At 34.9% G+C, this 14,127-nt stretch overlaps 1 protein-coding gene across 1 annotated transcript in view; it reads left to right on the forward strand.

Annotated features, from left to right (window-relative positions):
* Window positions 1-14,127, forward strand: part of LOC126183816 (intermembrane lipid transfer protein VPS13A-like) — a 681,615-nt gene that overhangs the window by 285,706 nt on the left and 381,782 nt on the right. Inside the window, exon 28 of the mRNA XM_049926066.1 lies at window positions 1,149-1,257. Within this exon, the coding sequence (XP_049782023.1) occupies window positions 1,149-1,257 (109 nt within the window). The remainder of the gene's footprint in view (window positions 1-1,148; window positions 1,258-14,127) is intronic.

The raw sequence follows: 14,127 nt of genomic DNA on the forward strand, positions 1-14,127 counted from the left end.
ATTGTTTTTGAGAAATTCAGTTTCCAGGCATTACATTTCCAGAATACAAAAAAGAATTGTAAAAAATAATGTGTAATGTTATTCTAGAACACCCTACAGAAACCTCTTTAGAAGAATTGTTATCTGGACAAGTGTTTCACAGTATGTTTATTCATTAATGTCCATCAGTTGTCAATCAGTATTTTTTTCTCTCAAAAAATAATCTCAAAGACCAGTTCCTTTTTAATACAAGTATAAGAAATAAATTGCACTAAACGTTTAAGGATTTAATCTTGATACAAAAAGGATTTCAAGTCCAGATGGCTAAGCACATTAAATCACCCATAGGGCATGGGAGACACCCTGGCCCCAAATCGAATCTGCTGCATAGAGTAGTGAGGGGGGGCTGTTGTGCTGGTCAGCCTGAATATGGTTTAGGCAGTTTTCCCCATCCACCTATGTAAATATCAGTCTTGTCCCCAAGTCCTACCATAGATGCATAATGTGCAAACACTTTGAACCATGATCTCACATTTTACCATGCAGTTATACTAGGGACCGATACAAGGGTTAAAAGAATTACTCCTTATTGAGGGGAGGGGTTGGGGGGGGGGGGGGGATGAGCTAGCAGCAGCTTTAAAATGCCTTTGGGAGTCATGGCCCCATAATAATAATGGCCTATGTAAAGGTGTGGTAAGTACCACATTGGCTGGATGTAGGGCAGCAGAAAGGAAATGAGGACAAAAAGTAGTCAGAGCCAGATACCTGTGCACATGTGTTCAGAAACCCACCACAGCTTATTAAATGCCTTGTAAATAATGTAGTGTAGTTTGGGATTAAATTGCCTACTCCTATTTCATTGAAGGATATCCTTACAGCTACACTTATGTATTATTTTATAGCAGAATTAATATTGGTAGAGAATATTATGATGCTTCATAAAGTTAAGTCATTATTTTGTATTTTATTTAAAAATATATATCCTTCATTCCCTATCCCAGAGACTGCTCTCCATGGAATACAATTCACATAATGTAATCAAATAATGAGAGGTTAAGCTGTTTGATTATTTGATATAGTTCTTTCACTTATCATTATAAGTTTTATTCCACAGTAATTAAGTTCTCAGGTTAAGTATAACTGACATTTGTTCATTGTTTCATGGTCAGAATAAAGTGTCTGTGGAAGGTATGAGGCCCTCACATCGACCACCAAGCTCAGCTGATAGCACAAGTGGCTATTTCTCTTCTGGAGCATCATATTCAGATGACTCATCAGGTATGTATTGATATGGCTATTTTTGCTTTACAAATTCATTAAATGCAAGTGAAATGGACTAAATTAGATTTTCTGAATGTAAGATTCACTCTAGAAACAACCTCTAGCTTTGGTTAAGCCATTCTGTGTGACATCCTTTCTTCTGGGGTACTAATTCTGCAATGTATGCAAGAGAGCTTCTGTGGAGTTTGAAAAATATTTTAAAACACATTGGCAGAATGAATCTGTTTAGGTGGGCTGTGAGTCACACATGGGTATTTCTGTTGGTAGTGGCATTACATACAAAAGGCAGTGATCTGGATATCAGACATGGTCTGGTATACAGTTTTAATCTTTCAGAGGTTCAAGCACAATAACCTTGTGAGGTTCATACATGAGAAAAATAATTCTTGGCCAATAGAATGTCAGTATTTATGAGGAGGTTAGAAGTATGACAGCACCAACATAATCTAAAGATTGGATAGAGACAAAACAGATGAAAGTCTACATCAGTCCAAATGAGTGGATAATTTTTCCTTCCTGGAAGTTATGACTGAAACACTGAAACAACCATCCAGCTGAGGAAGTAACTAAACAGTATAGTTCTAGTATAATGCATTCTTGCCAACAACTGTTTGGGGAGAAGATTCATGACAATCACCAGAAATTATATTTTTGTATAGTTATATTAAGGTCAGTGTAAAGTGTCAGTTACAATTGTTGCGTCACAATATCTGAGGGCTGAGGAACAGAAGTAATAATCTGCATCTGTTCATTAGAGTTGTAAAACCCAGATGAAATTACCTGTCTGATTGTATATCATGTGACCAGTGGTGTAGATGTGTTACTGGAGTTAGATTAACATCTCACTTATGTAGAGCAGAAGCAGAGAAAGGAAAAGTTGCCACATTCATCAGGAATCACCATATGTTTAAAAACATACACACTAATAAATTTTTCTTAGAGCAGCATTTCAAAGCATGTGCAACAGATGTAGATTTTTAAAATAAATCCTTTATAAATGCCCATTTGTATCAAGTGCCTGTGGGAAATTTTAATTTGTTCATAAATCAGGTAGAAGCCCTGTTGTCATATTTAGGAATTAAACAAAAAAGAAATTGTGGTTACTTGTGATTTTCGTACATATTTTTGAAATTCTTCCACCAGGAGTTTATTGCAGTCATTAACATCATCCCTCAAGTAAATTCCTACTGTAAACTAACTAATTAGTGAAGCTAATTCCTCCAAAAGAGCCATTGGTTATAATGTGAATTGAGATAAAACTAATGGATAAAATTATGTTGCAAAACCAAGAAATAGTGACATCCCAGACCATGAAATCCAGTTGTTTACATTGAATGTTATCAGGATACAAATGTATTAATTCAGAATTAATAAGGTTAGTTAGTCAGCCAAAACTAGATTATTTTAGGAAATTGCTCAGACCCGAACTGGAGTGATATATACAGTGCAAATGACTTGAATGGAAAATACAACTAAAAACTGCTAAGTTCACATTGTTTTTCACTAAACTTTATTATTCTTAGTACAATTATAGTCTGCTCATAAGAGTTGTGGAAATAACATTTTATTTAATGAAATATTCTAAATTTATGACACCTGTCAACCATGGGCATGCCAAAATTCTGCAACCCCCCCCCCCCCCCCCCCCATCCCCTCTACAAACCAACTGTTTAATATGTTCATAAATATTTAAAACTTAAAATGTAATTCTTTCTAATATCCTTTGTTATAGATTTGCAACTGAAATTTTCTCTTTTCAAAAATGTGTAGTTTTACTAAAACATGTAGTTTATGAAATATCCTAATTATAAAATGTAGCTTTTCAGAACATTCTTGGTGGGCTTTGAAATTGCCAAAGCACATTAAAATTTTCCCATACTAAGACAGTAACTATAATTTTGTGATTATTAACCGGTGGCATTAAATTGAAATAATTCATATCATGCAAATTGATCACTTAACATTTTTACAAACAATAAATATGGATGAAGTGAGAATTAATTGTTGCTGGGTTCAATACAATCATTTTAAAATTGTTTAAAGTCTCTAATGTTCATCAAGAAAAAGCAAGACAAAGAAGAAATTTGATGAGACTTAAGAGATACCAAACACGCTGTAGACATAAGAAGTTCTCTACCAGTTTGAAAACCTTTCAACCCTGAAAGTAACTCAGTTTGATGAAAGTGTATAGAAAGCCATGGGTTACACAAAAAATAAATATATTTTATTAGAAAAAAAAGGAAATGCAAGTGATACTCAGAAACAACCGTGATGTGTTATATCACATTACAAGACAAGTGATTGAAGAAAGTAATCCCAGCATTGAAATGAGTGCATAACAAGGAAAAAAGGCACAGCAGACAAAAAAATAAAGAAAATATAGTAAAGGAGAAGATTGATAGAACCAGAATAGAGGCATAGCAGATAGATTTAAGAGTAAATGATGCATTGTTAATAGATTTATGCAGAGCTGCAAAATTTCTTCAGAAGCATTTAAATTTTTTACTTAAAAATGCAACTGTCAGACTTAGTAAAAGCTGCCATGGTATATCTGGTACTGGAACTTATAAATTCAACAACATGAATATTACCTTCACTTCGCCTGAAGAAGTACTTTTCATGCTAAACTCTTTTAAATAAATTTAAAAATTAAAAAAGTTAATTAAGGAGTATTTTCCTGAGTTTACTAAGATACTACGTTTTTGCCTATCCAGTTGTTTCCTGATTGGCTGTAATATGTAAAAATTTAATGTCAGTATGACTAAGAAGATAATGAAATAACATAAAACATCCATACTACTGCACTTTTGCCATAATTATCAAAAATTTTGGAAAAACTAATGTACAATAATACACTGCTTGGCAAAAAAAAAAAAAAAAAAAAAAAAAAAGTTTAGCGCCCCAAAACATGGCTGGATGGCAATGTAGCTTTGTACACATACACACGATTGATGGGTATGTAACTGATTGGAGTTGCAGTTCTCTGTGACAGGTAGAACATTTGGTTGCATTAGAGTTGTTTATGTTAAGTGTTGTTACCAGACATGGCAGGGTGTATAAGATACATGAACAGTGTCAGATGTTCAGTAATCACTGTGAAGGATGCAGAGATGCTACATTATGAGACAGTGTTGTCAGTAGCTGGCAGAATTTGAAACAGGCATCATTGTTAAGTCTCCATATGGCCAGCTGGTCAACTTGTCGAATATTCAGTTTTGTGGGTAATTCAGATGTGACAGTGGCCTAGTGTTGGACTCCACAGGAACGCAAAGGCAGGCATGGTTGACATCTATGTTCAGGGCTACTATGTCTGGGCATTATAAAGAGGAATCACCATTTTGTGTACCAAGCACTTTGCAACCACTTCACATCTGGACATGGAGTAGTGTATGCCTTACAATATTCTGTATCATCCCACAAAATTGGTTGGAGACTAGCATTGGCTGGAATTTCTGTCCCATGTGTAAACTGCAATTAACACCACAATACAAATACCTGTGTTTGTAGTGAAGTCATAATTGAGAAGTGTGGGCTGCTAGTGAATGGTGTCATGTTGTGTCCATTGACAAATCATGGTTCTACACTAGCCTGGATGACCATTGTTGCTGGATATGGTGGCAACCTGGGAAGAAGTCCCATTCTTCCTGATAGAACACATATGGGACCAGTTCATGCATCACCTTTGTCCCACTGTCAGTATCTGGGCTATCAAGGACCTAATACAACAGCTATGGGCCAGCTTGTCTCAAGAGAAGATAGACTGGCTTTATGACACCCTTCTCAACCAAATCGGTGCATGCTTCCAGACCAGAGGGGATGCAATGCTGTTTCAATAAGTTGGCACATAGTGCCAAGTTCTTTGTAAATTTGATTCTATATTTTAATCACAAAAAAATGTCATGTACCTTCGCAACCAGTGAAGTTCCATTTTGTTCCCTACTCCCCTTCTGTGTGGTTCACTTTCGTTTTCAGGCAGTGAATGCTGTCAAAATTAGAGTTCAAATTTCTAAAAGATGCTGATATTGAGTATGCTTTTTACATGTACAGTGAGAATTTAAGTGAGTCATTAGATAATAAATGACATACTACTGATATATTCTGTCACCTTTCAAAGTTCTTTGAGTAAATCAGCATATCCTTTTATGTAAATTAAAGATATTAAGTTGCTACTGGAAAACACACAAAATCTGTACAAGGCATACCTACATAACATGAAATGAAAGTTTTTAATAAGAAAGAGCCTTGTATTAAGCTACTAGTCATCATCCATCTGGGAGCTAATTGTATGTAGTGTCCCAAAAGGATTTATCTTAGGGCCCTACTTTTTCTTGTGTATAGTAATGATGTTATATTTCTAACATTACCAGTGCAAAGCTTCTGTTTTTTTGTACAGATGATGTAGAACATTTCAGCAAATTGTAGATAAACTATACATTCAGAAATAACTGTTAATAACACTTTCATAAAAATAAATAAACAGTTTATAGCCATTTCTTTGTGGTGAAACTTCAAAAGCACGCACTATATGCAGTTCAGGTCTTATAATATTTCCACATAACATATCTCTAAAATGTGATCATAAACAGATAGAGTGGGATGACTGTGTAAAATTCTTTGAATTACAACTTAATAATAAATTCAGTGCCAAAACAAATCCTTTTTTGCAACTTGATTGTTGTCAGGCATAGGTGATAGCTGGCATACATCTCGTACTTTCATTTTATAATGTCATACACATTTATGGTAACTCATCAAGCCAAACTAAAGTTTTATCAACCCAGAATTGTTTTATACATATTATTTGTGGTGCAAATTCAAGAACATTCTGTTACAAGCCTATTCAAGGAACTGTGAATACTAATAGCTACTTCCTAGTATATATAATCCTTAATGAATTTTGTAATAAATAATTAGTCCCTGTTTCAAACCAACAAGTCAATTCACAAAATCAGTACTATAGTTGGGTCAGGGTAAGCCTATTCAAGGAACTGGAAATATTAACAGTACTTCCCAGGATATATACTCCTTAATGAATTTTATAATAAATAATATACTCCTTTTTCTAACCAACTAGTCAGTTCATAGAATCATCCTATAGTTGGGTCAGAATAATGAAGTAATTGACAGGTATTTGTTTGCAGAACAATTACCATAGCAACAACAATCAGGGAATGAATTTGGTCATATCTATATATACTTTTCATTGTTGTCATATTGCTCTACTACCTCAAGAGCTAGATACCACAGTCATTTGCAAACTAGTAGCAAAAGTTTGCAGGAAATTCAAAAAGTTATTACCAGCCTGTTAACCCTGCAGTAAGTGCATGCTATACTATTATGTAGTTAGATGTGGGGAACTCCTGTCCACCATTTGATTTTTTAATCACTCATTGTATTTAATTTTTTTGTATCTTTGTGTATGTATGATGATGGAAATAAAACATAAATTTGCAAAACAACATTAAATAAATTATTTCAGATATAGTTAACAAATACGGTACGTAAATGAGAAAAACATATCAACCGTTTTCATTTATGACACCATATCACAGTTAACTAGCCTTTCTGCCTTGCACACTCATAGCAGCATCCTTTGTAACCTTCTCTGGGATTGTTTTGTGGTGTGACTGCCGAATTTATGCCCAGTAAAACACATGCATGGCATTGTAATTCAATGGGATTTTTAGGGACAGCAGATCTGTACTGAATTTGAGGTTTCATCATTTCTCAGGCCAACCTCTGTAGAAATTCTGTTCTTTCCACTGATTAATATGTTATAGAATTTGCTCAGTATATGCACCTCAGAGTTAGAAGTCTTTATCATCCTTCTTCGTGTTTCATCTGACATCACTCAAATAGATTATAGATTAGATTAGATTCAGTTTTTGTTCCATAGACCCAAACAATGAGATGATTCTTGTGGGTGTGGAACATGTCCGAAAGTATAACATAAAACATTTGAATATAGTACATACTACCCTGATCATTTTCAGAAGATAGTCGAAATAGGTTAATACAATGCAGTAAACAGGAGCTGCTAATATTTATAGAATTAATGTGCTGTCAGAATGAAACACTGCTACGCACTATTAATAAATTTGACATACACAAAATACCTAATCTTGACTGTTGTGACCAAGTGTTGTCAAAACTGAAATCTAACTGATATTTTTACTTAAGCTGGCTTAGTCTCTGTTAAGATATTCATCTATGGAGTAGAAGGAGTTGCCTATCAAAAAGTCTTTCAAACTCTGTTTAAACCATGCTTTATCTGAAACCAAGTTTTTAATGGTTGCTGACAATTTATTGAAAATGTGTGTTCCTGAATATTGGACCCCTTTTTGGACCAAGGTAAGTGATTTTAGGTCTTTATGTAGATTCTACTTATTTCTAGTATTAATACTATGTATTGAGCTATTTGATGGAAATAGAGATGTATTACTTGCAACAACTTTCATTAAGGAATAAATATACTGAGAAACAGTGGTTCGAATACAAATTTCCTTGATCAGGTTTCTACATGGAACTGGAAATACTAACAGTACTTCCAAGTATATACACTCATTAATGAATTTTATAATAAATAATATACTCCTTTTTCTAACCAACTAGTCAGTTCATAGAATCATCCTATAGTTGGGTCAGAATAATGAAGTAATTGACAGGTATTTGTTTGCAGAACAATTACCATAGCAACAACAATCAGGGAATGAATTTGGTCATATCTATATATACTTTTCATTGTTGTCATATTGCTCTACTACCTCAAGAGCTAGATACCACAGTCATTTGCAAACTAGTAGCAAAAGTTTGCAGGAAATTCAAAAAGTTATTACCAGCCTGTTAACCCTGCAGTAAGTGCATGCTATACTATTATGTAGTTAGATGTGGGGAACTCCTGTCCACCATTTGATTTTTTAATCACTCATTGTATTTAATTTTTTTGTATCTTTGTGTATGTATGATGATGGAAATAAAACATAAATTTGCAAAACAACATTAAATAAATTATTTCAGATATAGTTAACAAATACGGTACGTAAATGAGAAAAACATATCAACCGTTTTCATTTATGACACCATATCACAGTTAACTAGCCTTTCTGCCTTGCACACTCATAGCAGCATCCTTTGTAACCTTCTCTGGGATTGTTTTGTGGTGTGACTGCCGAATTTATGCCCAGTAAAACACATGCATGGCATTGTAATTCAATGGGATTTTTAGGGACAGCAGATCTGTACTGAATTTGAGGTTTCATCATTTCTCAGGCCAACCTCTGTAGAAATTCTGTTCTTTCCACTGATTAATATGTTATAGAATTTGCTCAGTATATGCACCTCAGAGTTAGAAGTCTTTATCATCCTTCTTCGTGTTTCATCTGACATCACTCAAATAGATTATAGATTAGATTAGATTCAGTTTTTGTTCCATAGACCCAAACAATGAGATGATTCTTGTGGGTGTGGAACATGTCCGAAAGTATAACATAAAACATTTGAATATAGTACATACTACCCTGATCATTTTCAGAAGATAGTCGAAATAGGTTAATACAATGCAGTAAACAGGAGCTGCTAATATTTATAGAATTAATGTGCTGTCAGAATGAAACACTGCTACGCACTATTAATAAATTTGACATACACAAAATACCTAATCTTGACTGTTGTGACCAAGTGTTGTCAAAACTGAAATCTAACTGATATTTTTACTTAAGCTGGCTTAGTCTCTGTTAAGATATTCATCTATGGAGTAGAAGGAGTTGCCTATCAAAAAGTCTTTCAAACTCTGTTTAAACCATGCTTTATCTGAAACCAAGTTTTTAATGGTTGCTGACAATTTATTGAAAATGTGTGTTCCTGAATATTGGACCCCTTTTTGGACCAAGGTAAGTGATTTTAGGTCTTTATGTAGATTCTACTTATTTCTAGTATTAATACTATGTATTGAGCTATTTGATGGAAATAGAGATGTATTACTTGCAACAACTTTCATTAAGGAATAAATATACTGAGAAACAGTGGTTCGAATACAAATTTCCTTGATCAGGTTTCTACATGGAACTGGAAATACTAACAGTACTTCCAAGTATATACACTCATTAATGAATTTTATAATAAATAATATACTCCTTTTTCTAACCAACTAGTCAGTTCATAGAATCATCCTATAGTTGGGTCAGAATAATGAAGTAATTGACAGGTATTTGTTTGCAGAACAATTACCATAGCAATTCTTGAATTTACGCCACAAATGATTCTTATCAAATGCTTTTGCTCCCTAAAAACGTTTGCTCGGTTTGATCAGTTGCCCCAGAATATGATCCCATATGACATAACAGAATGAAAGTAAGCAAAGTATATAAGTTATTTTATATTTATATCTCCTACATCTGACATCATTCTCACTGTAAATACAGACTTGTTTAGGTGCTTAAACAATTCTGTAGTATGCCATTCCCATCTGAATTTATTATTGAGTTTTAGTCTCAGAAATTTAACACTGTCAACCTCTTCAATCTGCATGTCTTCATACATTGTACTCATGCAGGAAGGACATCTCTTACAGCTTCTGAACTGTATATACTGGGACTTCTCAAAGTTTAATGACAGTGAATTAGCTTTAAACCACTCATTAATGTCAGTGAAAATTTGGTTAGCAGCCATTTCTAAATCTGTACTTGACTTTCTACTTATTGCAATGTTGTATCATCTGCAAACAAAACACACTTAGCATCTGGCAATCTAACAGATGAGAGGTTATTAATGTACACAAGAAAAAGCAATGGACCCAAGATGGAACGTTGGGGAACACCACATGTAATTAATTCCCAGTCAGATGAAGACTGACTGCTTACTGCTCAGGTACTTTGCACTGACACTCTTTGTTTCGTGTTGGATAGATAAGACTCAAACCATTTCGCAGCATTGCCAGTGATACCATACTATTCAAATTTACTTAAGAAAATGCTGTGGTCCACGCAGTCAAAGGCTTTGACAGGTCACAGAAAATGCCAGTAGCCTCTAATTTATTATTTAATGAATTAAGAACATTCTCACTGTAAGTGTAAATAGCTCTCTGTATACCAGAACCCTTATGAAATCCAAACTGTGACTTGGACAATACATTATTTGCAGTCAGATGCTTAAGGATACGCTTGAACACAGCCTTTTCAAATATTTTTTAAAAAGCTGGCAAAAGTGAAATTCGTCGATAGTTTGATGGTATCTCTTTCTCCCCCTTCTTGTAAAGAGGCTTGACTTCAGTATATTTTGACCAATCTGGAAATGTTCTGCTGATAAGAGATTGATTACACAAATAATTTAAGATAGAACTCAACTCACACGAGCACACTTTGATTAACTTTGTTGATATGTTATCATACTCACTGGATTACTTAGATTTTAAGGATTTTATGATGGATTTTACTTCTGTGGGAGACATGAGTGTCATTTTCATTTTACTGAAGTTATTTTTAAAGACTGGTCTCAGATACTCTATTGCACTGTTCACTGAACCTGATAACCCCAAGCTGTCAGCAACAGAAATGAAGTACTTGTTTAAGAGGTTTGCAGCACTACATGTACTTGTTACCAAAGTCTCATTTATTTTTAGAGCTATCTGCTCCTCTTCCTTTTTGGCCCCACCTGTCTCTGTCTTCACAATATCCCATATAGTTTTTATTTTGTTACCTGATGTAATTATCTATTTCTCATAATAAAGCTGGATTACTTGCTTCAATATTTTGCAGTATTCTTTGTAATACATTACAATTCTAACATCAGAGCTGTTCCTCGATAGTGCATATAGTCTCCTTTTTGTCCTATATGATAACTTTATGCCTTGTGTAATCCACAGTTTATATTTTGACTTCTGTGTGATTTGAGTTACCTTTAGGGGAAAACAATTTTCAAAAGTGGAGGCAACTTTATTAATGAATTGTTATAACCTCTCGATATACCACAGCATCATCCACAAAAAACCTCAGTGAACTCTTGATGTTATCCACAAGGTCATTTATGTATATTGTGAATAGCAACAGTCCTACAACACTCCCCTGCAGCACACTTGAAATCACTCTTACTTCGGAAGACTTCTCTCCATTGAGAATGACATGCTGCGTTCTGTTATCTAGGAACTCGTCAATCCAATCACACAATTGGTCTGATAGTCCATATGCTCTTACTTTGTTCATTAAATGACTGTGGGGAACTGTATTGAACGACTTGCGGAAGTCAAGAAACATGGCATCTACCTGGGAACCCGTATCTACAGACCTCTGAGTCTCGTAGACAAATAGTGCGAGCTGGGTTTCACACAATCGTCTTTTTGAAACCCATGCTGATTTCTACAGAGTGGATTTCTAGTCTCCAGAAAAGTCAATATACTCGAACATAATACGTGCTCCAAAATTCTACAACTGATCAACATTTAGAGATGTAGGTCTATAGTTCTGCACATCTGTATCACGTCCCTTCTTGAAAATGGGAATGACCTGTGCCCTTTTCCAATCCTTTGGAATGCTACGCTCTTCTAGAGACCTACGGTACACCGCTGCAAGAAGAGGGCAAGTTCCTTCGCGTACTCTGTGTAAAATCGAACTGGTGTCCCATCAGATCCAGTGGCCTTTCCTCTTTTGATCGATTTTAATTGTTTTTCTATCCCTTTGTCATCTATTTTGATATCTACCATTTTGTCATCTCTGTGAACAGCTTTGGAAAAAGACATTTAGTATTTCGGCCATTAGTCTGTCATCCTCTGTTGCAGCACCATTTTTGTCACGGAGTATCTGGACTTTTTTTTTTTTTTTTTTTTTTTTTTTTTTTTTTTTTTTTTGATCCACCTACCTCTTTGACTTAAGACCAAAATTTCTTAGGATTCTCTGCCAAGTCAGTACATATAACTTTACTTTCAAATTCATTGAACGCCTCTTGCATAGCCCTCCTCACACTACATTTCGCTTCGTGTAATTTTTGTTTGTCCTTAAGGCTTTGGCTATTTTTATGTTTGCTGTGAAGTTCCCTTTGCTTCTGCAGCAGTTTTCTAACTTGGTTTTGTACCATGGTGGCTCTTTTCCATCTCTTACGATCTTGCTTGGCACATACTCATCTAATGCATATTGTACGATGGTTTTGAACTTTGTCCACTGATCATCAACACTATCTGTACTTGAGACAAAACTTTTGTGTTGAGCCATCAGGTACTCTGAAATCTGCTTTTTCTCACTTTTGCTAAACAGAAAAATCTTCCTACCTTTTTTAATATTTCTATTTATGGCTGAAATCATTGATGCAGTAACCACTTTATGATCGCTGATTCCCTGTGCTGTGTTAACTGTTTCAAATAGTTCGGGTCTGTTTGTCACCAGAAGGTCTAGTATGTTATCGCCATGAGTCGGTTCTCTGCTCAAGGTAGTTCTCTGCTCAAGGTAGTTTTCAGATAATGCACTTAAAAAAATTTCACTGGATTCTTTGTCCCTGCCACCCGTTATAAATGTTTTAGTCTCCCAGTCTATATCTGTCAAATTAAAATCTCCACCCAGCACTATAACATGGTCAGGAAATCTACTCAAAATATTTTCCAAATTTTCAATAAATCAACATTAAAGTCCCCAGCAACCACTATTTCCTCGTTAACCACTATTTCCTATAAAATACATTAAAGAAGTAAACATTTAAGAATGCATAAGTAATTGCTCATAGTTAACATAGATACTATATATCAGATTAATAAAAAAATCAAGTATTGTTCTTACAATGAATTTAGTATGAAATAGTTTTAAAAAAGAGAAAACATACCTTCAGGATTTTTTATGTACTTACATGCATGGTGGACAGATGTAGCCTCACACACTTCAACATTGCTAACAGTTTAGCTGTTCAACTAGTGTTAAATTTAAATGGATCTTCAAAAATAAACCCATTTGAAAGGTACTAAGCACAGGAAGGCTACAACTTCAAATATAACAAACAATCACATTCCAAAAGTGCTGGGTGACAAGTGTTCCTCACATGCCCGCTGCAGGGTTAAGTAAACCCAGTACTGCTTGTTGAAGGATGGCATTTGAGTGTATCTAGAACTGAAGTGTATAGTTGCTGCTGCCACATCTGTATCGAGTGCCCTGGGCAAGGTGAGCTTGTGACATTTTCACGTTCCATGCGTGACTGTCAGGTACTTTGTTATTTTAATGTAACTTACTTTGGTCCAGAAAGGCTTCCAGTATTCAGGAACACACATTTCCAATAAATTTCCAGCAGCATAAAATGTTTAGCTACTAATAGAATACAGTTTAAAAGAAAAAGCATAAAGGATTTATTGGTGGCCAACTCCTTCTACTCCAATGAAGAATTTCTCAGCAGAAGTAACTGATATTTATATTGTTAATAGTATGAAATAACATGAGTGATATGTAAATACAGTGTCTGCACATCTTGTGTGTGGTAATGTGGTCTGTGTTAGAAAGTGTTGTAAATTATATACTGGGATTAGGTATGTTTGTTGTTGTTGTGGTCTTCAATCCTGAGACTGGTTTGATGCAGCTCATGCTACTCTACCCTGTGTAAGCTTCTTCATCTCCCAGTACCTACTGCAACGTACATCCTTCTGAATCTGCTCAGTGTATTCATCTCTTGGTCTCCCTGTACGATTTTTACCCTCCACGCTGCCCTCCAATACTAAATTGGTGATCCCTTGATGCCTTAGAACATGTACTACCAACTGATCCCGTCTTCTAGTCAAGTTGTGCCACAAACTCCTCTTCTCTCCAATTCTATTCAATACCTCCTCATTAGTTATGTGATCTACCCATCTAATCTTCAGCATTCTTCTGTAGCACCACATTTCGAACACTTCTATTCTCTTTTTGT

Source organism: Schistocerca cancellata, chromosome 4 (genome assembly GCF_023864275.1).
Source record: "Schistocerca cancellata isolate TAMUIC-IGC-003103 chromosome 4, iqSchCanc2.1, whole genome shotgun sequence".
Classification (NCBI taxonomy): domain Eukaryota; kingdom Metazoa; phylum Arthropoda; class Insecta; order Orthoptera; family Acrididae; genus Schistocerca; species Schistocerca cancellata.